General features: G+C 32.7%; 7 protein-coding genes across 9 annotated transcripts in view; 4 read left to right on the plus strand and 3 right to left on the minus strand.

The window, feature by feature from the left end:
• The first annotated feature begins 1 nt into the window (after position 1).
• Positions 2-1,243, plus strand: Rps14 (ribosomal protein S14). The gene is made up of 4 exons (XM_003699387.3): positions 2-113; positions 418-568; positions 641-728; positions 966-1,243. The coding sequence occupies exons 2-4, from the start codon at positions 420-422 to the stop codon at positions 1,182-1,184; spliced, it is 456 nt and encodes a 151-aa protein (XP_003699435.1). The 5' UTR covers positions 2-113; positions 418-419; the 3' UTR covers positions 1,185-1,243.
• A 152-nt stretch (positions 1,244-1,395) lies between these two features.
• On the minus strand, positions 1,396-3,907 carry DCTN4-p62 (dynactin subunit 4). The gene is made up of 9 exons (XM_003699388.3): positions 3,675-3,907; positions 3,444-3,514; positions 3,167-3,363; positions 2,937-3,079; positions 2,697-2,862; positions 2,448-2,631; positions 2,185-2,380; positions 1,939-2,129; positions 1,396-1,858 (listed from the first exon to the last, which is right to left on the minus strand). The coding sequence occupies exons 1-9, from the start codon at positions 3,801-3,803 to the stop codon at positions 1,639-1,641; spliced, it is 1,497 nt and encodes a 498-aa protein (XP_003699436.1). The 5' UTR covers positions 3,804-3,907; the 3' UTR covers positions 1,396-1,638.
• A 147-nt stretch (positions 3,908-4,054) lies between these two features.
• LOC105662138 (complex I assembly factor ACAD9, mitochondrial) lies at positions 4,055-6,311 on the plus strand. Its single transcript, XM_012282514.2, has one exon. The coding sequence runs from the start codon at positions 4,300-4,302 to the stop codon at positions 6,178-6,180; it is 1,881 nt and encodes a 626-aa protein (XP_012137904.1). The 5' UTR covers positions 4,055-4,299; the 3' UTR covers positions 6,181-6,311.
• Positions 6,312-6,581: 270 nt separating this feature from the next.
• trus (programmed cell death 2 like trus) lies at positions 6,582-8,242 on the minus strand. The gene is made up of 4 exons (XM_003699389.3): positions 8,102-8,242; positions 7,491-7,921; positions 6,976-7,431; positions 6,582-6,884 (listed from the first exon to the last, which is right to left on the minus strand). Exons 1-4 carry the CDS (start codon positions 8,210-8,212, stop codon positions 6,620-6,622), a joined length of 1,263 nt encoding a protein of 420 aa, XP_003699437.1. The 5' UTR covers positions 8,213-8,242; the 3' UTR covers positions 6,582-6,619.
• A 1,213-nt stretch (positions 8,243-9,455) lies between these two features.
• On the plus strand, positions 9,456-13,375 carry Ubc6 (ubiquitin conjugating enzyme 6). 2 transcript variants are annotated; one of them, XM_003699391.3, is made up of 4 exons: positions 9,456-9,906; positions 10,678-10,758; positions 10,902-11,106; positions 12,575-13,375. In XM_003699391.3, exons 1-4 carry the CDS (start codon positions 9,863-9,865, stop codon positions 12,728-12,730), a joined length of 486 nt encoding a protein of 161 aa, XP_003699439.1. In that variant the 5' UTR covers positions 9,456-9,862; the 3' UTR covers positions 12,731-13,375. The 2 variants fall into 2 exon arrangements, with proteins under 2 accessions (XP_003699439.1, XP_003699438.1); XM_003699390.3 differs by lacking the exon at positions 12,575-13,375 and adding an exon at positions 11,895-12,486 and having other exon boundaries at positions 9,466-9,906.
• Positions 13,376-14,049: 674 nt separating this feature from the next.
• Positions 14,050-16,218, minus strand: LOC100876639 (inhibitor of growth protein 1). The gene is made up of 3 exons (XM_003699392.3): positions 15,501-16,218; positions 15,029-15,232; positions 14,050-14,960 (listed from the first exon to the last, which is right to left on the minus strand). The coding sequence occupies exons 1-3, from the start codon at positions 15,634-15,636 to the stop codon at positions 14,386-14,388; spliced, it is 915 nt and encodes a 304-aa protein (XP_003699440.1). The 5' UTR covers positions 15,637-16,218; the 3' UTR covers positions 14,050-14,385.
• Positions 16,219-16,515: 297 nt separating this feature from the next.
• Jupiter (microtubule-associated protein Jupiter) overlaps positions 16,516-22,187 on the plus strand; it is a 99,434-nt gene continuing 93,762 nt past the window's right edge. Inside the window, exon 1 of one of the 2 annotated variants that reach the window (XM_076533246.1) lies at positions 16,516-16,689. In XM_076533246.1, coding sequence (XP_076389361.1) covers positions 16,634-16,689 — 56 coding nt within the window. In that variant the 5' untranslated portion in view covers positions 16,516-16,633. Of the gene's footprint in view, positions 16,690-19,424; positions 19,867-22,187 lie in introns of those variants that run through there. The other variant, XM_076533247.1, reaches the window with a different exon arrangement.

The following is a 22,187-nucleotide window of genomic DNA, read 5'->3' on the forward strand; positions in this document are numbered from 1 at the left end:
CTTTCGATACTATCGAATGTGGCGCGACCACAACCCGCCGGAAGTTGTCTTTCTTTACACTTCCTCCATTGATCGTGTTTGATCGGAGAGTTTTCAGGAGGTTGAATTTGCAGGTATTATAGTAGAAAAATCTGTTATTATGTTAAAAATACAATGTTAAACGTCCAGTGTAAACATATTTATGTATACTTTATATAAATTATACGTTATTTATTGATTCATCGTTGCGATTCAATTGGATAAATTTCACATCATGGAGTTTGTTATATGTTCCTAACACTGTCAAGACATAACCTTAAAATAAATTCAAAATGTTTATATAAATTGATCTTACATATGAACGTAACTGAATTGAAAAGGAAAAGAACGACTTCAAGCATTTACATTTATAAATAATTGAAATAATATTTTTAACAGAAATGCCACCAAAAAGAGGAAAAGTACAAAAGGAGGAAGTTCAAGTGTCTCTTGGACCTCAACTCCGCGAAGGAGAGGTTGTTTTTGGTGTTGCACACATTTTCGCAAGTTTCAATGATACCTTTGTACACGTAACAGATTTATCGGGCAGGTGAGTTCAGTTCTAATCATGAATATTGGTCATCAATGTCTTCAAAATTTGAAGTACAATTATTTCTTACAGAGAAACCATTGCTCGAGTTACTGGTGGAATGAAGGTTAAAGCAGATCGTGACGAAGCTTCTCCATATGCTGCTATGCTTGCTGCTCAGGTAAAAAACTAAATGCAAATGTTTCTTATTTGTGTTCACATTCAGGCAGCTCCTATATGCCATATTATTATAGAAGCGTTCATGTTTGTGATAGATCAAGTCTCTTCCACAATATTGAAATGTTTATGTTGTTTACATTTTTCTTACCTGGAAGAGAACATTTCATATAGAAATATGTATATAGGTGCATGTCAAATATCATTCTATTGTTTTGTATGATATATTTTGTGTCAATAGGATGTAGCAGAAAAATGTAAATCACTTGGAATCACAGCACTCCACATTAAATTGAGGGCTACAGGAGGTAATAAAACAAAAACACCTGGTCCAGGTGCACAATCGGCATTACGTGCACTTGCACGTTCCAGTATGAAAATTGGTCGTATTGAAGATGTCACACCTATACCATCTGATTCTACACGTAGAAAGGGTGGTCGTCGTGGACGAAGATTGTAATTTATAATTTTGTCCGTGATTTATCAACTTTCAACAATAAATATTGTATTGTATTTTTATATTCTTCTTATTTAGTAGTCCTAATCCACATAGCAAACTTCTATATGCTAATTGATCATATCTTCTTTGACTTCCTAACATTTTTAAGTAGTTATAGAAATGTACAGGATAATAATGGAAAATTTTGAAGTTGAACAAAAAAAGACTCCCATTATAGTATTATTCAATAATTTAATTTAAATAATGAATGAAAAGCTTCATACCACTGCAGCTTAAAAATAATTGAAAACCTATAGCATATTTAATTAATTTGAAGTTACAAATAACACTATTTTCATGCAATATTTTAAAAGATTAGTACAGCTTATATATACTATATAAGAATTGATTATTGTAACAAAATTTTTGGAGTATTTATAAATATTAATATTGCACTGTATTATGGTAGCATATACTAAGCAGATTCCAGGATGTTTCCTACAGTGAGATATAGCTTGACTTGTAGATCCAGCTTCTGAGGTGCTTTATGTTCCAATGTTGTAATTGTATTCACGTAGCCATATTGCATAACAAATCCAACTATAGCTGAAGTATCTTCAGTCACTTGGATATTCTCGTGAGGAGTTACATGCAATTTTATTACTGCTTTATTTCCCTTACGCCAAATCACGAGCCTTTAAAATTAATAAAAACATTGAATATATAAAGAAATAATTTTATAACATAAAAAGGACAAAAATGATAAAATACATACTTTGGATCATCTTGGAAGTTATTGGTATCACCTGTATCATCATATTCAACAGTGTCATCTCTGGGTGGCAGAATAAGTGGACTGTGAGGCAAAACTAATTCTGCATTTGCAGAAATTTTTATAGGTTTAACATCTTCTATTATTGGAATTTGTCGTACAATAGAAGGTAGTAAATTTGGAGATTCAGATTCCTGCAACCATAATAACATTAAAAATAATTTTATTAATATTATAATAAATATTTACCTGTGGTGCATCTTCCTCATTAACCTCCTCTTTCTCGCATTCTACTGTTACAGTAGGATTTACTGGTGTATCTAATGGTAACAAGGTTACTTGAGTTTGATGTTGAGTTGGGTTACAAAACTTTAAAAGTAGTTCGCTCGATTTGCCTGGGCGAAGTGGTTCACAAGAAACAATCCTTACTTCTGGTACATAATAACTAGAAAGAAATATGTCTTAGTATACAAATATTCGCATACAAATATGCAGAGTACATTAGCACTTACAATGCAGCTAATTTAATCTTGAACTTGGTAGACTGTGAAGAAAGATCTGGTTTACTAAGACAATGGTCGCACACTCGACACCGTTGCGATTTCTTAACTAAAAATTGTCTATGCTGTGGACGTAGTTCATTTACTTTTTCCGCTTGCACTTCCGGATGTTGTAAGCGTTGTTCCAACGTAGTAACTATATATACAAATTATTTTTTATTAAAATGTTTTAAATTAAAAAGTGCTGATTTACATAATTACTTTTAGTTATGTCTACTGGTTCTGTAAAAATTTCTGGAGATAATTCTTCTACTTCTTCAGTAGCAATAGATGGTGGTGGCTCATCAGTTGATTGTGAGTGCATAGGTGGTTCAGAGGCAAGACCAATACGTTTTCGAATCATAGCAGATGTCATAGTTAACATATTCTACAATAAAAAGATATATATGTGTAATTAAAAGACAATAATTTTTTGGATATAAGAACATTTGAGTATTTTACCATTTGTGAATAAAGACGTTTTGGCCGAAATTTCTTCTTCTCACGATGTTGTCTTTCTATATAACCCAATATTTTATGATAATCAATTAATGCATTTATACGATTCGTATGAGGGTTTTCTTGTTCAGGCCAACCTCCAGTAGCTAAGCATAAAGATGTATATTACATTGTTTTATTGTTTATTACTTAACTAGAACATTAAATGTTATAAATGATTCTGTGAAACATACCTACAGACTGATCTGGAATACCAGCATCTCTGGAAGTCCATCGACATAATGAACAAAATAAGTAATAAACTTTTTTAGGTGTTGTTTTAACATCTTTAGGATCCTCTCCATCTGAAGGTGCTACTCTTAAAGGAACATGTCCAGCTCTTGTAGATAAAGTTTGAAAACAGCAAGGGCATTCAAAGCAATTTGAACATCTGCGAACATGTTTATGAAATTAATACAAATTTAGGTCTGTGCTTTTTTTATGAATCACATTATTGCATATAAAACCTACTTGTTCTTTTTAAGGCGAACTTCTGACGATGGTAAATTCTCCATACAATTAGGACAATAATGTGAATCCACCTATAAATAAGAATGTCTATATTATTCGCTAATTAATTAATATGTAGATAACTGTAATCGATACGAATTGTTCGAAACAAATATTTTGTAACGTTAAACGACAAATAATATACTCAGGATTGTATAAGATATTGATATTTAATTTTAATAAGAAATGTACCTCTTGACATACACAATAACCGCAACGAATTTTTGAACAATGTCTGCAAAAATAAATCTTTGAAATCGGTTTCAAAGATCCGCAGTTACACACGTATTGCACATAACTAGGCTGATTCAGATATGACATGATTAAAAATTAATTTTAAAAAAATGACTGTCAGAAGAAATCTGAAGTGACACTTTCTACTTTTTGTCAGAGGTGCGTGTACTTATGCATTATACATGAAACATATATTCCATATAAAGTGAACCCGTTAGGCTAGAATTGAAAGTCCCTATTGTGTTATAGAATCGAAAAGGTAGATCCCTACTTTCTTTAGAATTAACCACATGGTGTAGCACTTTAAATTCAGTTCGCATCTCCTACCGCTAGATGGTATTTAACATTTTGAGCAATCTTATTTTCTATGGTGAATAGAATAACATTGTTGGAAGTAATATTTAACAACAAGTGTTGCAAAAGCGATATTAATTTCACCTCGGTTGTCACTAATTCTTGAAGAACTTATATGACTGTTTAAAGTATTATATCCATCAATCAAATAATTATAATATATTAAAAATTATAATTAAAAAATAGTGATCTATAATTTTTACATTTTGCATTTAATAATTTTATAATAATGCTTGCACACAAAGTGATACGACAAAGACACATTTTTAATTCACAGTTGAATTATTTATTGAAGAAATATTCAAAGCAAGCAACAGCGGGTGAAACCAAACACCAATATGAAAAACTTTCTTTTCCACCTGTTGTAGAAAAGAAACCAAAGAATGAATCAGTTATATTTTCTCTACTTACAGGAAGTATAAAACCAGAAATGCTTGCTTTTCCTGAAGTGTTGCCTGGTGATAGATATAAAGAATTCCATAATTGGTTAGATCCTATTGAAAATTATGTATTAAGTTGTACTAATACAAATACAAAATTAAATAAAGAAGAGGTAATATATCATCTTAGAGAACTTGAATTATTTCGGGCATGTATGGAAGAAGATCATGGTTTAAATCTTTGTGAAACAGAATCATTGAGACTAATAGAAGCAGTCAGTACATTGCCTTGGTTGGGCACCTATTTAGTAAAGAACAACATTGTACCTCTTAAAATACTTTCTAAGTATGGATCAGTAAGTCAAAAGCAAGAGTATTATCCAAAAATAGCAACTGGCGAAATTGTTCCTACAATCTGTATACATGAAGGTGATAACGGGACTAATGTTAATAACATAAAAAGTCATGCTGTACCAATTGAAGGAAAATCATGGTTATTAAATGGTGAAAAAACGTTTGTAGTCAATGGAGTAAGTGCTAATCTGTTTTTAGTTTTTGCGAGGACCATATCTAAAACTTCATGTAAGCTTCAACCAGATTCATTTTCTTTATTCTTAGTAGAAAAAGATAATGAAAGTGTAGTCTGTAGTGAAGTTCATGAAACAGTTGGTAGACACGAAATTCCTACCTGTACAATTAGTTTTAAAGATGTAGTAATACCTGAGAAAAATATCATTGGTGAACCTGGTACTGCATTTAATATATTACTGGAACTGTTAAAACCAGGAGAACAATATTTGAGTGCACAAGCTATTAGTATTCTGCGAAATTTCCTGAATCTGTTAATAACAGATATTCTGAAAACCAAGCATTTTGACAGAGATCTATATCAGTTTGATATAGTAAAAAACATTGTAAGTGAAATGATTTATAATCTGTATACCATGGAAAGTATGGCATACTTTACATTTGGATTAATAGATAAATATGAAAATCAAGATGTTACCCTTGAAAAAGTAATCACAGAAAGATATTGTGTAAATAAATGTTTAAATGGTGTTCAAGCAGGAATACAATTAATGGGTGCCCACAGTTACTTAAATAATACATCATATATACAGACATTTCATGATGCTTTGGCTTTATCAACAGTTGATATGAATAATATGGATGCAGATACATATATAGGAGCAGGTGTTATACAACAAATTGGAAAGATTTTTCAAGAACACATATACAAAAAAAGGAATTATCATAAGTATCCTATATATCACCTCATAGACAATTTAATTGGTAAGGCTGAACCAGATATAAACATTGCAGAACATTTTCATCGATCGTTAAAGTTCGGTCTTGAAAATCTAGAAGTCAGTATAAAATTATTTGTGGAATCTCTTAATAAATTACTTCTTCAAGACGGATTACAAATTATAGATCAGATTAATACTCTTAAAGTAATCACTGAAATGATATCAGAAATATATGGGGGATTTGCCAGTTTGTCTCGCTCGTCGAGATCTTATTCTTTAGGTCTTCGAAATGCAGATAAGGAAAAAGATATAGGAGTAACTGCAGCATATCTTACAGCCTGTAATATAAATGAGATTGCACAACACATTGAAACTGGCAAATTTGACTATAGAAACGCTTTTTATAAAACTGCAAGCGAACACGCGTATGCAAATCATAGATATTGTATGACACATCCTATAACTAGAGCAACGTTTTAATGTTAAGTTGTTAATAGTAATTTTCTGAACCGTAAATTAAGTGTATATGTACATATCTTGTATGTATATTATATATTTATGTATGTATTTGAATGATTCAATAATGTAATTAAACATAACTTATAAGGAAATGAGTACACACACTTTCATTATAGCTTCTGTTTATATGCAATTAGAAATATATAATTTTTCTTATGCTCTATTGAATTTAAAACAGAAATATCTTTTCCTTGGTAACTACCCTTGTATAATCTTTTAAAAAGATATTTTCAATGCATTTTATACCAGGAATTAAAACTTTATTTTTATACACCATTACTAGGAATTCTAACGTATACACAAAAAGGTGGACGGTATTTTGCTACAAAGAAATGTAATTATGTTTGTCCTAAAATCGGAAATTTAAAATTCTATTAAATTTATTTTAATCATAATATCACTATAATCTTTCTGCTTGAACAATAACATGTTCTTCCCTGTATAAATCCATTGGTGACCAACAACTTCTTACACAAGTATATATTAAAACGGTTCCAAATTCAATTTGGAAATTCTTCTCGGTTCGTGGTTGAAGTATTAGTTTGGAAATTAATGTAGGCAAAATCTGGACTTCGAATATCATTTCACCACCGCAGTATCGACATTTTCCAATGCATCCATTAACAGGATATAGCATCAATGGCGCGGAATTATCTCGTGAATATCTAAGTTATAAAGTAATATGTTTTACATTAATCTATGGCATATATATATATATATAACAAAAATATATTAATGATTTGTTAATATTTTTACCGTAATAGCTGACCAGGATTTTTCTGAATTTGAGAAATAAAGTTATGGAACATTTCATCCCCATGCATGGGAATACCCTTTTCATATTTTTCTGCATCTGTCTCAATAGTTTTGGTCTCATCCAAGTCTACTGCAGATTTTGTTGACAAATCTGGGTTTTTATATTGGTATTCAAGGAGCAGATCACGAATATGCTGTGATAAATCTGCATTGCAATCTTCTTCCTCAACGGAAAGAAATATTTCAACAAATGATAACTTTGTTTCTGTATTTGATTCTATTTGAATAGGAAATGGAGTTACTTCTCGTAGCAAACTAATTAAATCACATTGAGGTTTAACTGGACTATCAATACAGACAACTTCACTTTCTTCTCCATCAATTTCAGCAGATGCTTGAGGTGAATCCAATCTACCTACAGCACCTATTCCAACTGGAGATTCTACGCTTGCTGGACTGAAATGAATAACATTTAAGTAGTAACTAAATACACTAAAGTGTCATTTAAGACATACCTATTTGCATTAGGATCATCAACATGTAGTACAGAAAAGTCTTCTCTTATATTTTTATCAATTTCTTTTTCAAAACAAAGCTTAAAGTCTGTTGCATTATTTGCCAGTAAGTTATTTCCATTCTGCTCAGAATTATCGTTCAAGTTATCACCCCAGTCATCTGCATCTGATAACCATGATGTTGTAGATGGCACATGTATAGTGCTACTGTCTAAAGCATTTGATTTATATTCATCTTCTAAAACTTGAACTCTTAGACACGTCCAGCTCTCATTTTGATTCCAACAATTTGGATTGATACACGTGAAAATATAAAGTGTTCGGTGATACTTAGAATTATGTAATGGAACATAAAGCTGAAGAGCCAGAAGTTGGTACAATCTGCATAATCTGCACTGTGGTATCGACAATATATTCTTCTCATAACAGTTCTAAAAATAACAATGGTATATTTGATTAGATATACATAATTTAATTTAGAGATAAACTTTAATAACATTATCAAATTATTTAAAAGACTTCTACCAAAAAGTATGAATACAAGATTTACAATTTCGACACTGCTCGTATAGGACAGTGTAAGGTATAAATTAATATAGAAAACAACTTACTGGAAATCCACCAATTTTATTTGTCATGAAATTAATACTCGGTCGATGTTTATCAGTAACGTATTCATCTTCGTATCCTAGGTACACTTTAGGACGATTATCACAAGCCATTAAGTTTGATTAAAAGTATATTTCTTCATTGGAAGACTTCGTAATAGGATAGAGAATATTTTAATTCTCAATTTACGCTTGTATTCAGCGGTAGACAGCTGACATGTATCAGTATCGGTTCACGCGTGCGCTTTTAACAATATCCTGTTCCATTATCGATTTTTGAATGCTTTATGTGTATAAGCAAATATTACGTGAAAAAGTTGGATTTTATTTTCATAATTCAATTTTCGATATGTAGGATACTAACAGTACTACGAATACGTTTGATAAAAGAAAGGAGAATTCGGTCATTTATTTTTCTGGGTAAAGCAAAATAAAATTCTCGGCTAAATATTTTTAATTCGTAATTCATAAATTCACATTGGATAACATTGCAACCAATGTTTTCTAAAGTAACAAAATCCCTAGAAATTAAATCCAACATAAAGTTGGATTCACATTAGAATCATAGCAAGGCGAACACATATTTGACAAATAAATAAACTATGTAATATAGCAAAAATATAATTTTGTCATTATATAAAGTTACATCTACTTATAATTAAAAGGTTTCATAGTACTTCAGCAAAGGCGACATACAGTATTAACGTGAACACAAGTAATTGCAATGGAAACTATGTTTAAGTCATCGACATTTTAGAATTGCATGCAGTTTGTGATGAATGAAGTTTCTAGTCACAAAGTGACAATATTTGTGAAAAGTGAAAACAAGATGCATTCCATTATTCGAAATCAATAGTTTTATTTTAAGCATTGTTGCTTTTATAAGATCACAACAACAAATTTAAATCGGTTGAGAAATATATAGCCCGTTTCACGAGAGATTGTGCCCAGTCTGCGCATCGTGGCTAACTTCAATAGACCCCCCACTAGCGAATGTTGTCACACTATCATATGCTTTCTACTCCATCATCCATATACACGGTGGTGAAAAATATGTGACTAAGGAGAAGAGGCGATAATGTACAAGTATAGAAATTAAGAAATCATTGGGTACATAAGTTTGACGAGTTGGAAGTCCTGAACGCATATGCGTGTTGCTCCTGGTTACGAAGCATCCTCGAACAAATCAAAATCAACGTGCGCAGAAAGAATGAAAAGTTGTCGTACGAGTAGTATGTTCTCTGGATGAACAGACTAGGTACACAGCACCAACTATTGGTTGGGATATCCGATTTTAGTTTGTGACGTCATGCGCAAAACAGTTCATTCCTTATCCCCTCCGTATATCTATCCAGCTGTCCGTGGTTTGGCAGTCCGGTGAACGAATTTCTCAGGGTGATTATCACGCAGGTTTTGATACTGGTGGGCTTTTCCACGAACGATAGTGGAAATTGAAGGTGTCAAAATATCGATACACGATCGAGTGCCAATCGGAAACCTGTTAAGCAAAACTAATTTTGAACAGCCTATAACGATATCGTACGACAGGGTGGCCTTCGGACTGACAAAAGGCAAAGACGTACGCAGTAGAAACAACTAGCGTTCTCGTGGTGTATGTAACGAGGTTGTCGAAGTAACCGTCGCGCGGAGCTGTGCGATTTCTTCTGTCGGAGTGTAACATTAACGCAAGGTGTGGACGGTATAGAAACGTTCTGGAATTTCCTCGTATCAACGATTTGGGAGCGACGAGCCCATTCGTGAGGGATGTCTACCCCCGCAAGAAGGAGACTAATGAGAGATTTTAAGAGGTATCGTGTTCCTTAACGTTCTTATGTCATGACTTTTCTGTGTCATTTACCGCCATTAATTATTGGAATTTGTGTATTTGTATTTTTCTTCTTTTTCGATCGTTTTTCGCGCGATCATGATCATTCAACGTTTCTCTTGTGACTCCTCAGGTTACGCGACGTTGGAACGTCATTGTGGCCCGTCTTACGAAGTTATTATTAGGAACTTATGATCGTTTATTGCGTTTCAATTATATTCACTGCTATGTTAATCGACGAATTGGAAACTTTCGTTTATTGTTATTCAAGAAATGCCTAAAAAATTCCGCACGTTTACTGGAGGAGTATGGTTTTGTTTATATTGTGACATTCACTATTGATTCTCATAAATATTTGATTGTCCTCTAGTAACCTTTGTTATTAATTTTATTTCTCTATGAATTGAATGAATTAAAAATGATATTTATAACAACAGTAAATAATAATACACTCAGTTGAAATATATATTTCAATTTCCTTTTCGTATTGGGCAGATTGTCTTTCAGTTTATACGAATGACAAATATATACATGAAAATGTTTAAAATTCATAGATATGTATGTATACGTTGCTATTAAAAAATGTTTTATATTAAGAACCATTGGTGTGACATTGAGCTTTACAACAAAGCTATCTCTATAGTTTGTACTAAGTTTATTGTTAGTTTAATAGGTAGAATAAAATGTTTTACCAAAGAAAAAGTATTTAAGCATAATTAATATGTTGTGTTTAATACAATTTTATTATGAACAGATTACAAGAAGATCCACCCACTGGAGTATCAGGAGCACCCACAGACAATAATATTATGATATGGAATGCTGTTATATTTGGGTAAGATTAAATGTTTTTAAGATTTAAAAACTATCCATAATAATTTTAATCTTCTATGAATATTATTGATAAGATAAAAGAATAATCCTTCGCATGTAGAATATTTCTGAACATGATGTTATCGTGTCTTGTTTATTTTTTAGGCCACATGACACTCCATTCGAAGATGGTACCTTTAAACTCACAATAGAATTTACAGAAGAATATCCAAATAAACCACCCACAGTCAGGTTTATTAGTAAGATGTTCCACCCTAATGTATATGCTGATGGAGGCATATGTTTGGACATATTACAGAATCGTTGGAGTCCTACTTACGATGTCTCTGCTATTTTGACATCCATACAGGTATTAAAAATATTTGATAACTTATATCATCTTGTGCTTTAACGCATCTCAAATATTTAATTTTATTTCTTAAATGCTTTCCATTATTATGCATTTCTTATTTTTCTGCATTAAATTTTCATTGATTCATATATTATCATAACAAATACACATTGCATGCTTAATATTACATCGATGATAGTTCATCTCATAACAGTAAGTATAAAGTATTGCAGAATTAAGATCTGTTTAAACAGTTAATAAGAAGGTATTAATTTTATATGTAATCAGTAATTAAAGTTTATTTGTTTTATATATTGTATTTTATTTTCAATTCTCCTATGGAAAATGATTTTCTGCATAAAAACTGCAATTATTTTTTGCATGGCAGTTACTAAATGTCAGAAGTAATTTAAACAATTAATTGTTTATGTTACAAGGATTATTAAAATAGAGTATGCTTAATTTTCTTTTATTTTACACAAATTATATATTAATAATCGCTGAGATATGTAATTATTTCCTTCTGTTTTCTATCGATTATGTTATAAAAGACCTGAAAAATCTGCAAGTTTTTGTCTTAACAGCGGTTGCAATTCAGCAAAGTCTGATTCATTAAATTTGAAATTATTTTCATACAATGTCGGTATAAAATTGTGCTTGTAATTTGTTTAACTGACTGAAAGTGCATTTCCAATCATCGGTACTAAGTAAGAATATCATCTACTTTTACAATTATGGCCATGCATCATTAAAAAAAAAAGAATAATAAAAACATCGTTTAACGAGTATGACTTATGTGGTTGCAGTCGCTGTTAAGTGACCCGAACCCGAATTCACCTGCCAACTCAATGGCAGCACAACTGTACAAAGAGAACCGACGTGAGTACGAGAAGCGAGTGAAGGCTTGCGTGGAGCAGAGTTTTACGGATTAGTCGCAGGCGTTTCTACGGTGCTGTTGCAGCATCAGTCAGCCACCTACAGCCATCAGATACAGTGGAGAACGTGCAGCCTTACCAAGGAGCTAACGCTAAACATTAGCATGTTTCTTCCTAAAGCTCTATTGAACTACCACAATGTGCAACATTAGACCGAATTTTTACAATGTTGAATAATAAATTATTATAAAATTGTGTATTTATTTATTTCGATATTTGATAAACAGATTGATTGTTTCGATATTTGGTTGAAATTAGTAATATTAAACATTAGAGAATACTTGGCGCTTTTTGTTTCTGTGCTACAAAGCATTATGTCTTTCACAAGCACAGAACTGTATTTCAATTAAATTTTAGTACTTCATATAGTACATAAATTTCACTTATACATATATTATATATATACATATAAAATATATATATATACACACACCATACATAATAAATACATAATTTCACTTTATAGTTTTATGGTTTTCTTTAACCTTCTGTGCTGCTTACATTTAGAATAAACTTATATTATAACAAAGTCTATAAAATATTTGTTGCAGTCCCTTTTGGATGAACCAAACCCAAATTCTCCAGCCAATTCGTTAGCGGCACAATTGTATCAGGAAAATAAACGGGAATATGAGAAGAGAGTAGCTACTGTTGTTGAACAGTCTTGGTTGAACTTTCAAGAAAGTCACACAGACGATACCCGCTGACATTAAGTATAGTTCATTCTATATTTTTTTTCAGTTTATTTGATATTGTTTTCTACATTGTTTTTAGCAGTTCATGGCCTGAAGTGCTTTTTCCCTGTATTTACAAAAACAATATATTAAATCCTCCACTGTTCTACAAAATTTTCATTTTATGTTTAGTTTTATAAATTAACAAGATGTTTTTTTTTCAATAGAATATCTTTTAAATACACGAAAATGTAGAGCACTGGAGTGATGTGGTCATACAGAGCGTTGCGTGATTTTTATCCGTGAACACAAATGAGACGCGTATGATTTTGCTCACTATAATTAGATTTTAGGCGCCCATACACAGCCAAATTCAAATATTAAAAATATATGCATATAAATATTGTTTTGTTAATATTGATTTGCATTGTAACTAACAGCTATACTCGAATATAAGGATCTTCATAAAAAAGTAATTAAAAAATTGATAAACTCAAGGTTTACTAATTCATCATCAGGAAGTAATAAGCAAGAACTTAGTCTGATTTAATGCAGAAAGTAAATGTATCAATGTATAAATAACATAGTACATAGTTAAACTGGTAACCAAGTGGAAGAATATAAATATTGATTATTTGTAATTTCCTAATAAAGTTGAAAGAACATTATCTATAATAACATATTTTATATTAATATCCTTTCCTTGGAAATTGTCAATTGAGAAGGAGAGGTGCAAATATTAAAAGAATTGTCATAATAAAAAATTAGTAAATTTATAGTAAATGTCAAATTTATTTCTTATGAACAACAATCATAAAAAAGCTTTTTTATAATTATGCTAAAGATACGAACTGTTTTTTATAAAACAATATTTTGTTATTCATGTTTGACTACGAAAAATTATAGTTTATAGTTTCTATGTGTTTAAACACATAGCACTCGTATGTACAAATAAAATTTTCATAAGTAAAGAAAATACATAAAACGAGTCTACATGCGATTGCTATTTAGAGATTCGATAATCTTCACTTAAACATGTATATTTTATACAAAATTCACCATAATTGTAGGAAATTTAAATCATGTTTCCTGTACATGTAACTATACATTTCGCAAATAATAAAATTATATTTTATGAATATTATTGACATTAAACTATTTTACTCTTAACAAAATTAAACTATAAAAAATTATTCTTTTTTATTTAATACTGCTCTATTATGTTTTATGTATGAAATTGTATTACTATACTGATACGTGATGTTTGTATGATACTGTTCGAAATATGTAGAAATCAAATTTTGTAGAAATTTTAAATTTCAAATAAATACAAAATAATTTTAAAACATATGTAATTTCAGCGAAGATATTCGTTTTTACTCTAGTTATTTAATATTTTCACAGTATTTACAATTAAGAATATTATACAAATATAATTTGTTCACTACTATCGTAGTTGCTTACATAATAATTCACACGCGCCTTTATACAACAAAACGTAATAACAGAATAATTTTACCCAATCTTTCGTAAAATTACAATTCTTTTCACCGGTCGTTTAAAATGAAACAATCTACTTGGTGGGACTTAAAAATTGTACTTAAAATTAACAAATTATATTTTAAAAGTTCCCTTTAGTTTTAAGTAAGTCTTCCAAAGTGTTTAAATTGCTCACCAGTTTTCTCCTGCTACGATTTTTCCTCTTTCTCTTTGTTATATCTTTCTAGCTCTTTCAAAAACTGTGCTTTAGGTTTCATAACATTCGGACGATCTCCTCTACATTTTGGGCAAAACCATTTTCCTTTTGGTTTAGTACTTAATGAAACACATGAAAAATGGAACCATTCAATAGGACATAAATCATTGTCACACAATATCATTTCTCCATATGATATCTGGTCACATAGACAATATGTAGGTTCATCTGGATCTATTGCAAGATCATCTTCTGGTGGTGGTGGAGTATCTTCACGATGCTGATTCTGTTGACTTCCTTGCCTTGATTTCCTTTTCTTTTTCTTACCAGTGTTAGCAGTAGTGGTTTTCTTTTGATTACCATTACTTGCATTTGATAAAGAGTTAGAACGTGTTTCAGTCATTACAATCATATCCATAGCATTAGATTCAACCATTGTTTCTGTCCTAGTTCTTCTAGCTCTTTTTGGCTGTCTTTCAGAGTTGTTTGCATTACCAGAAGCATTTGAGTTAACATTTGCATTTGTCTCACGGGCTGATTCATTAGTCTCTTGTTCTTTTCCAAAATCTGTAAAGAGTTCAAAATGAAAAAGTTCCACACAACATATACAAACTTTTTGAAAAAAAATAATGTACCAAGATTACGATAATCCAAATCTAACTGCCTAGATTTATTTTCTATAAGATCTTGAACTTGTTGAACAATCTGTAACTTCTCATCTCCTATTTCTTGTGCGGCAATCAATGCTTGCTGAACTCTCAAAAGTGCTCTCCGCTTGACTGCCAAATCCGTGTCATTTCTTAACGCTTCTTGCTGTTGATCTACTTCTCGTAAGTAAGCTGTATCGGAATAAAAGTATACCATGAAAATATCTGTAACACTTCTTACTGTAAAATGGAACATAATATATTTTTCATTCAAATATAAATTTTAGATTTAATATTCAGTTTTCCTCTTGTTTTTGTTATATTATCTCTAATGACTTTGTATATTATATTTCACCAAAATTTTGTAATCAATTCAAGTCACAAAAAGAGAACATTTGTGATAAAAACATACAAGTGTAAACACACGGGAAACTTTTTAAAATTTATTAATTGTAATTACTTTGACAAGTAGCATCGAGTTCTCGGAGCCGGGAAACATGTCTCTGTAAATCATTTGGTAAATTCTCCACACAGTCTAAATAATTTTCAATGTATGTTGCAGAATATAAAGCTTCAACTACAGCCTGGTTTAACATGTTCACAGCTCTTAAAAATTCTTAACAATTAAAACACATAAAATATTTCTCAATCAACACGATAAACGCAGCAGTTATATCAAATTTTTCAACTTTTCGCAACATTTATACAGATATGTATCGTTTAATTTACAACTGCACCAGTCCAGATGAATCAAATAGTAAGGAACATAGGTAAACTGTTGCAACACTTTTTTTTGATGCTCCATCTGTATTTGTTACAAAAGTTAACATGGCCGCTGACTTCACAGTGCGTTTCCTGAGTTCATTATTCGATAACAAACCAAAATATATTGCGCATATGCAGATACAAATTGTTTTATGCTATCAGAATTTATATAAATGTAATTAATTAAATATGTTACGTAGAATATATTACTGAATACATAGCTCTATGTGTAGTATAAAAAAATCCAACGGAGTATATGCCAAGACCATATTTAATAAAATATAATTATCAATTATACTGTACATATCTTTGAACGAGAATATTAATTAAATGTTTCATACGATAAAATAAATTTCATAATTATTCAAATCATTATTCGCACAACGAGAGATCATATGCGACTACTTTCAGTATGCTCCCCAGAGGGAAGTCCCCTCCATTTAGTGAATTTACTCTCTCAATTTTCTATTTTCACCACCCGCTGTAATGGCGTTTGTTCATTCAATGAAAACTGAGCTTTACATTATTTCACCTAACATTAATGATTCTTATTTATTGTTATTTTAAAAATTAATTTACAAAATAATACCATTTTGTAATGCACCAGAAATAATGCCAAATTACAAACTTTTGTTTACGTAACAAGATAATTTATATTTTAGACGTTCATTTGATTAGGTATTTGACGTCAAAATTCGTGCTGCGGCCTACCAATCCCCTGTCACAACCCTATTTGATTTCGTTCGGTAAAGGAGAGTCGTGTTTGGGTTCTCGTGGGTTCTCGTGTGCCGCAAAATCTGCGTGACGGTTGTTTTCGAATTTTACAAAATGACGTCCACGGGAACTTTCCAAGGGTTTGGTGATGAGAAGAAGAAATCTAGCAAGTAAGTGACACGCTTATATTTACGGTTTATTATTCGTATAAAATACCATGTAAGACTTCTGCTCTCTTTTCGTCTCTGATGTGTCAATTATTTATTATTATCTTAAAAAAATAGTGAAACAAAGATTAAAAATTAATCGTTAAAAATGAGAAAAATTTCTCCTGATAACAGTTGTCATTAAAAGTGTCGGTAACAAAGTTGGATCATTTAAGTTTGAATTTTGATATTTAATTTTATCGTTATCGTTATTTGCACATTCGTGAAAATTATTTTTGCAGCAGATACGAATGTTAATTGTTTATTTGGTTGAATGATAACAAAAATAAATGAACGGCGTCTTGTTGGTTACTGACTTTTTTGTTATGCATGGTGCGTCAGTTTGAACCGGTCATAACCGGACAATCCATGATCCTTTTTTGTTGTGGTAGCGTTTTGGCAAATTGAAATTTGCAGTAAAAGATGCATTTGTATTTTAATTATAACGAACGCTTCTTATTTCTAAAAATATTTGAGATTTTATAAAATGTGAATTATTTGTTTTACTATTAAAATATAAAATCGCCGTATAAGTTACTTGGTAACTGCACCTGTCTATTTACGCGTGATATATTTACTCCTTTACATTGTGCTTAATATTACATTACGATATTAATTTTTTGTGGTTCATAAAAATTTTGTTTATGAAATAAATATTTGTATGAACATTTCTGATAATTTTAATCGACGGTTTTATCTGTCTCAAAAATGAATGTTATTGCACTATGTTTGTTTGTGTCCATTTTTTATCAATTATTTGTAAACACGAACTGTTGCATTTAGTTAATATAAAGTCGATAGTACCTTAAGCGAAATGGTTTCGAGTATGAACATGTGGCGGTAGATTGCGCTGAGTGTATCGTTTTACAAAATAAATTTTAAAACAGTTCGGTTTTCAGTTAAACTTCTCTCCTATGCTATATAACACATTTTATAAAATATTAAGATTTAATTAAATAACTCTCAGTACAATGAAATTTGCAAATTACTAAAATACATAAATATAGCATAATTTATTTCTTTTAAATAAATATTTTCTGTGTTTAAAAAATTATTTTTTGCTGCTTGTATTCTATTGTCGAATGCAATAAAAATTTTAGTTGTCAGTTTTCACTTCTAATTCAAACTCAAAATGCATACAAACATAGTTGCAAAGTGGTTCACATATATACCATTTTATTTTGTGAAGTCTTGATGACTGAGTTTAACCTGGAAAGTATCACGTTTCAGGTCTAACATTTTCGAGAAAAAAATTCGCGGTTTACCGCGGTAACTGCTAAACATTGCAGTCCATGTTTCTTATAAACGGAACGCTGGGTTTATTAATACGGGTGAAAAATGTGAGACATAAAATACACAACAGTTAACAGTTGTTTTTTAATGAAAAACGTTTCTACGTTTCTGCTCTGATTATCCTTGTGATACGAATGTGCTTCGTTCGAGGTTCGTGATATAAAGAATTAGATAAGTCGAAATTACCGGATTTCCGTTACCGTAATAGCAGAAAACAACAAATGTTTGAATTTCCTTCTCATACGAGCTCTTCGAAGAATAAATGTTTCTTTTTTTTCGGATCTTGTCATTCCAAATGCAATTACGCATTGTGCGAGGAATATTCGCGAATCGTGTATCCCCTTTGTTGTAAATATTTTCTCGGAATGCATGCAGATAATACGCATGCTTCTGAAACACGAGTCACGCTGCTTCAGGATGACTCACCCAACGTCCTGCAGTTCTTTGGCGTGCCGCATAGAGGCGTGTACATTTAGGCTCGAAGCTATCGTAATTGCACGGGATAGGTACAATATTCTGTCCACCCTTTATTCTCCCTTTCACCGTCTCTTTGTCTCTCTCGTGTCTTCGATACATGTATTTTTTATGTTTCTCGCTATGCTACGATGAAGTCGTAAATTAAACCTTCCTTAGGCGGAGCTGAGTAACGCAAAAACTCACAGAATCATGCTATGCATTTTGTTTTATAAGAAATATTACATGATTAATGTACACCGTTAGGACTTTACAAAATTTTTCAAAGTTACAGAATTTTACGACTTTACTATACACTGACACTTGTCAAACTGTATGACAATTAAATAATTTTATGAAATTTCAGTTTCATAGATATTTAAAAAATTAGTTTTAAAATAATAGTTTCTATTATAAACAAAAATACGTGTGAATAGCTGCTCACTGTATGTCGGTAAATAAATAAAATATTGCTATGTGATTATCAGAATTATGGTCCATGACAAGTGGGCCTACTGCCCGGCGCTAAGGGCGCCATCGTTGTACTACATTTAAAAGAGAATGGTACTTCCAAAAAATAATAAAATCTTTGAATAAAATTTATTCAATTTTTAAGGAAATAAATATTAACTCGTTTTAAATGAAAACGTGATTGAACTAAATACATACAGGAAAAACAAGTTGTGACCATATTCGAATAGTCAGTTTCTATTTATGGTGAATACGATGCAAGGTATTCTTGCAACGAAGAAAATCCGTAAGTACACGGTATAAAAGATATAAATATATCCGGAGTAGCCCGTAGGAATAGCCAAAAGGGAGTTGGCTGTGAGTACGTGTGTCCGTGAGCATGTGTTTAAGGACATGCCCCTTCGGGGCTGTTCGCGCAGTCTCGTAGGCCGAATAACCGGCTTAAGGCCCCGTGCACACGTGCGCGAGGATCATTCTCCCTACGCAAGTTTGCGTTGCGACGCGGTGTCGATCTCCGCCGTCAGTGGATTTCACGATTGTGCACGGAACACGGTGTGCACCTAACAACGCTCTTCCTTTCGTGGTTTCTCGACTTTTTGGAGGTGGCGCCTCCTCGTGTAGCGTGCGTTAGTTTCCCTTCGCATTTTCTGTCGCGTTGTCTCTGTCGTTCGCGAACGGTGGTGCGTGCGTGCGACCAAGATAGAAACGGAAAAAGGAACACGCGAACAGCGGTGGTGACCCAGCCTGACTGACCTACGTCGTAGACCGCTCATACGTGCATAACCGGCGCGAAGTGTCGTGATCGTCGAAACGCGTGGCCGTGTGATTCGAAGTTGTCAGAAAAGACTAATAAGGGCATCTTTTCACGTGTGATCGAAGAAAAATGTGGGCCGGGCAGGACGACACGCAGCGATTTAAAACCAGGTATTTGCTAATTTTCGTTCTTGAATTTTCTTTTCCCATACTCCGTTGCGACACACTATTTTTCGTTCTTCTCCTTTTGACAAGCCATTTATAACCTCGAAATGCCTTTCTCTTCGGACTCGTTCGATCGAGCGACAAGTTCGACGACCTCGACTCTATCGAACGATCGAAATTGCAGTTCCGTAAACGCGATAAAGTCGTTAGGCAGCCACCGATTGATATGTGTTAGTTGAAACGCGATTGAACGTGTGGCGGGTTGCGTGTCCCCGCCTGTTGCTTTTCTCGCATGTGCTCCCTGTTTTATCGATCGAGCACCCGGCTAGTCTTCGTGGAATTTCGGGGTTTATTTTCATAGTTGTAAACCTTGCGGTGGTCCAAGGGTCCATTCGACTATTATTCGAAACATCTGTCGAGTGCCGTGAACAAGGAACAGATACCTACGTTTTTTTCAGCATCTGCTTACGAACCTTTCCTTCGTCGCAAACTTTTGTCCGTTCTAAATTGTGCGTTACAGTCGGTAACGTTTCTCCTTGAAAAATTCTTTTATTTAGTACTGCGAGTAACATTGAAAATCGACGCATTTTCTATTGTAACTACGTCGAAGGTTAAGACGTTAACTGTCATAAGTTTTAACTATAGTTGCGTTTAAAATAGATACAATCAATATTGCCACGTTGATAACCGTCGTTTTCTCGGATTAAAATATACAATACATTTGATTTCGTTCGAGGGATCTTAAGTTTTAATTTATTAATCGAAATCGTTCTCGCGGAAGCCAGTCGATATGGCGACAGACGAGATTTCCTGACGGGACAAATTTCGATGATAATTGGTAGCGATTAACGGCCTCAAGGAGAACAGGAATCGAGAGCCGGGAGAGACTAAGCCCTCAGTCTAGTTTCTATTTCTGCGAGACACGGGCAAAGAACAAGAACGTAGACGAGTCGTTTCCAGACACGAAACTGTACAAAGGTTAATGCCAGTGTAACGAGAGCAACGAGTTACCGGGCAGACATGCTTCCACCAGTCGGTCTCGTCTATAAACTTCAGTCACGCTATTCTCAAGTTCGGAATTTCAAATTTCACGCTTCTGCGTTTCTTCCTCGCTACTACACGAAGAAACATACACGAAGTTTTAGCAACCATTAGAAATCTTCGGACACCTTTCATAATTTATAATCCTCGTTTACGCGCGATACAGATGATTCTCTTTGCGACGAGTCACGCTATTATGGAATTGAAAAATTCAAATTTACCGCCTTTACGTCGCTCTCCCGTTATTGTACGAAACGGAAAGACATAAATGTAGTCGTTACACGAGTCATTTTTCTTTTCAACAAATTTAAGCTGGCCTATTGTTCGGAATTCGAAATTCCACGCGTTCACGTTTCCTTTGTCCCATGGCACAAAGAAAATGTAAAAAGAAGAAAAGTAACGGGCACCATAAAGAACGCGATGTCGAGACTTCGAACGTCTCTTCGAATTCATGAATCATTTCGGTCGATAAGGATGTACAGACGCCGGTACGCGGAAACATAGTTGGTATCAAGGAATATCAATCATCCGAAAGAGCATATGTAAGCTTTCCTTCCAGATAACGCGTTTTAGGAAACGTCTTTATCGCGGTTCGAATTGTTTGATGTACACGGATTCTTGGAAGTCGCTTAAATGTTTTTCTATGTTCGCGACGATCGTATCTTGTACAATTGCTCGTATTTTCGTAACACAAAGCGGGTACAGAGGCGAGCGAACCGTGTGACACGGTTCACTTTGTCGTGTGGGTAGAACTTGTTTTTGAACATGACTCGATACCGTGCATTCGCGCGACCGGATTTCACTGAATATCATATCGAATGTTCGTGAACAACGTTTTCGAGCTACCATCAGGTACACGTGTCTAGTTTATATGGTACACGTCTGATGGTATAGTTTCGGTTATTCTTTCATTGTTCACATTCTACTTTCAACCAGGGATATAGAACTCTAGATGCCTATGCAACTCTGCATATTACTATCTGGTGGTCTGTCTTGGCATATTAGGAATGTAAGCATCTAGAAATATAGAGAAATAAGGAAATAGGGATACAGAATTTCAAGCTTTCTGAACATTTCTAGATCTCGAAAGGATCTAGGAAATTTTTCGATCTTCAAAGCGTGGGGATCTTCCTGTGCTAGCCGTGGGGAATTTTTATTCTAGGGAATTCACGGTTCTAGGGAATTTTTCGACCTAGGGAGTTTATGATTCCAAGGAATATTTCTACCTAGGGAATTTTCAGTCTAGGGATTTTCGATCTAGGGAATTTTCAATTTAGGGAATTTCC

This window comes from Megachile rotundata, chromosome 7 (genome assembly GCF_050947335.1).
Source record: "Megachile rotundata isolate GNS110a chromosome 7, iyMegRotu1, whole genome shotgun sequence".
NCBI lineage: Eukaryota > Metazoa > Arthropoda > Insecta > Hymenoptera > Megachilidae > Megachile > Megachile rotundata.

Bases quoted from the DNA above. Each gene is read 5' to 3' on its own strand.
- Rps14 (XM_003699387.3), top strand. From the start codon at position 420: ATGCCACCAAAAAGAGGAAAAGTACAAAAGGAGGAAGTTCAAGTGTCT. The intron at 569-640 runs GTGAGTTCAGTT...TATTTCTTACAG, and splicing joins GTAACAGATTTATCGGGCAG to AGAAACCATTGCTCGAGTTA. The intron at 729-965 runs GTAAAAAACTAA...TTGTGTCAATAG, and splicing joins CTGCTATGCTTGCTGCTCAG to GATGTAGCAGAAAAATGTAA.
- DCTN4-p62 (XM_003699388.3), bottom strand. From the start codon at position 3,803: ATGTCATATCTGAATCAGCCTAGTTATGTGCAATACGTGTGTAACTGC. The intron at 3,080-3,166 runs GTATGTTTCACA...CTTTATGCTTAG, and splicing joins TATTCCAGATCAGTCTGTAG to CTACTGGAGGTTGGCCTGAA. The intron at 2,130-2,184 runs GTAAATATTTAT...TTATGGTTGCAG, and splicing joins ATGAGGAAGATGCACCACAG to GAATCTGAATCTCCAAATTT.
- LOC105662138 (XM_012282514.2), top strand. From the start codon at position 4,300: ATGCTTGCACACAAAGTGATACGACAAAGACACATTTTTAATTCACAG.
- trus (XM_003699389.3), bottom strand. From the start codon at position 8,212: ATGGCTTGTGATAATCGTCCTAAAGTGTACCTAGGATACGAAGATGAA. The intron at 7,432-7,490 runs GTATGTCTTAAA...TATTCATTTCAG, and splicing joins GATGATCCTAATGCAAATAG to TCCAGCAAGCGTAGAATCTC. The intron at 6,885-6,975 runs GTAAAAATATTA...TTTATAACTTAG, and splicing joins AATCCTGGTCAGCTATTACG to ATATTCACGAGATAATTCCG.
- Ubc6 (XM_003699391.3), top strand. From the start codon at position 9,863: ATGTCTACCCCCGCAAGAAGGAGACTAATGAGAGATTTTAAGAG. The intron at 9,907-10,677 runs GTATCGTGTTCC...TATTATGAACAG, and splicing joins CTAATGAGAGATTTTAAGAG to ATTACAAGAAGATCCACCCA. The intron at 11,107-12,574 runs GTATTAAAAATA...TATTTGTTGCAG, and splicing joins CTATTTTGACATCCATACAG to TCCCTTTTGGATGAACCAAA.
- LOC100876639 (XM_003699392.3), bottom strand. From the start codon at position 15,636: ATGTTAAACCAGGCTGTAGTTGAAGCTTTATATTCTGCAACATACATT. The intron at 15,233-15,500 runs GTAATTACAATT...ATTCCGATACAG, and splicing joins ACTCGATGCTACTTGTCAAA to CTTACTTACGAGAAGTAGAT. The intron at 14,961-15,028 runs GTACATTATTTT...AACTCTTTACAG, and splicing joins TTTGGATTATCGTAATCTTG to ATTTTGGAAAAGAACAAGAG.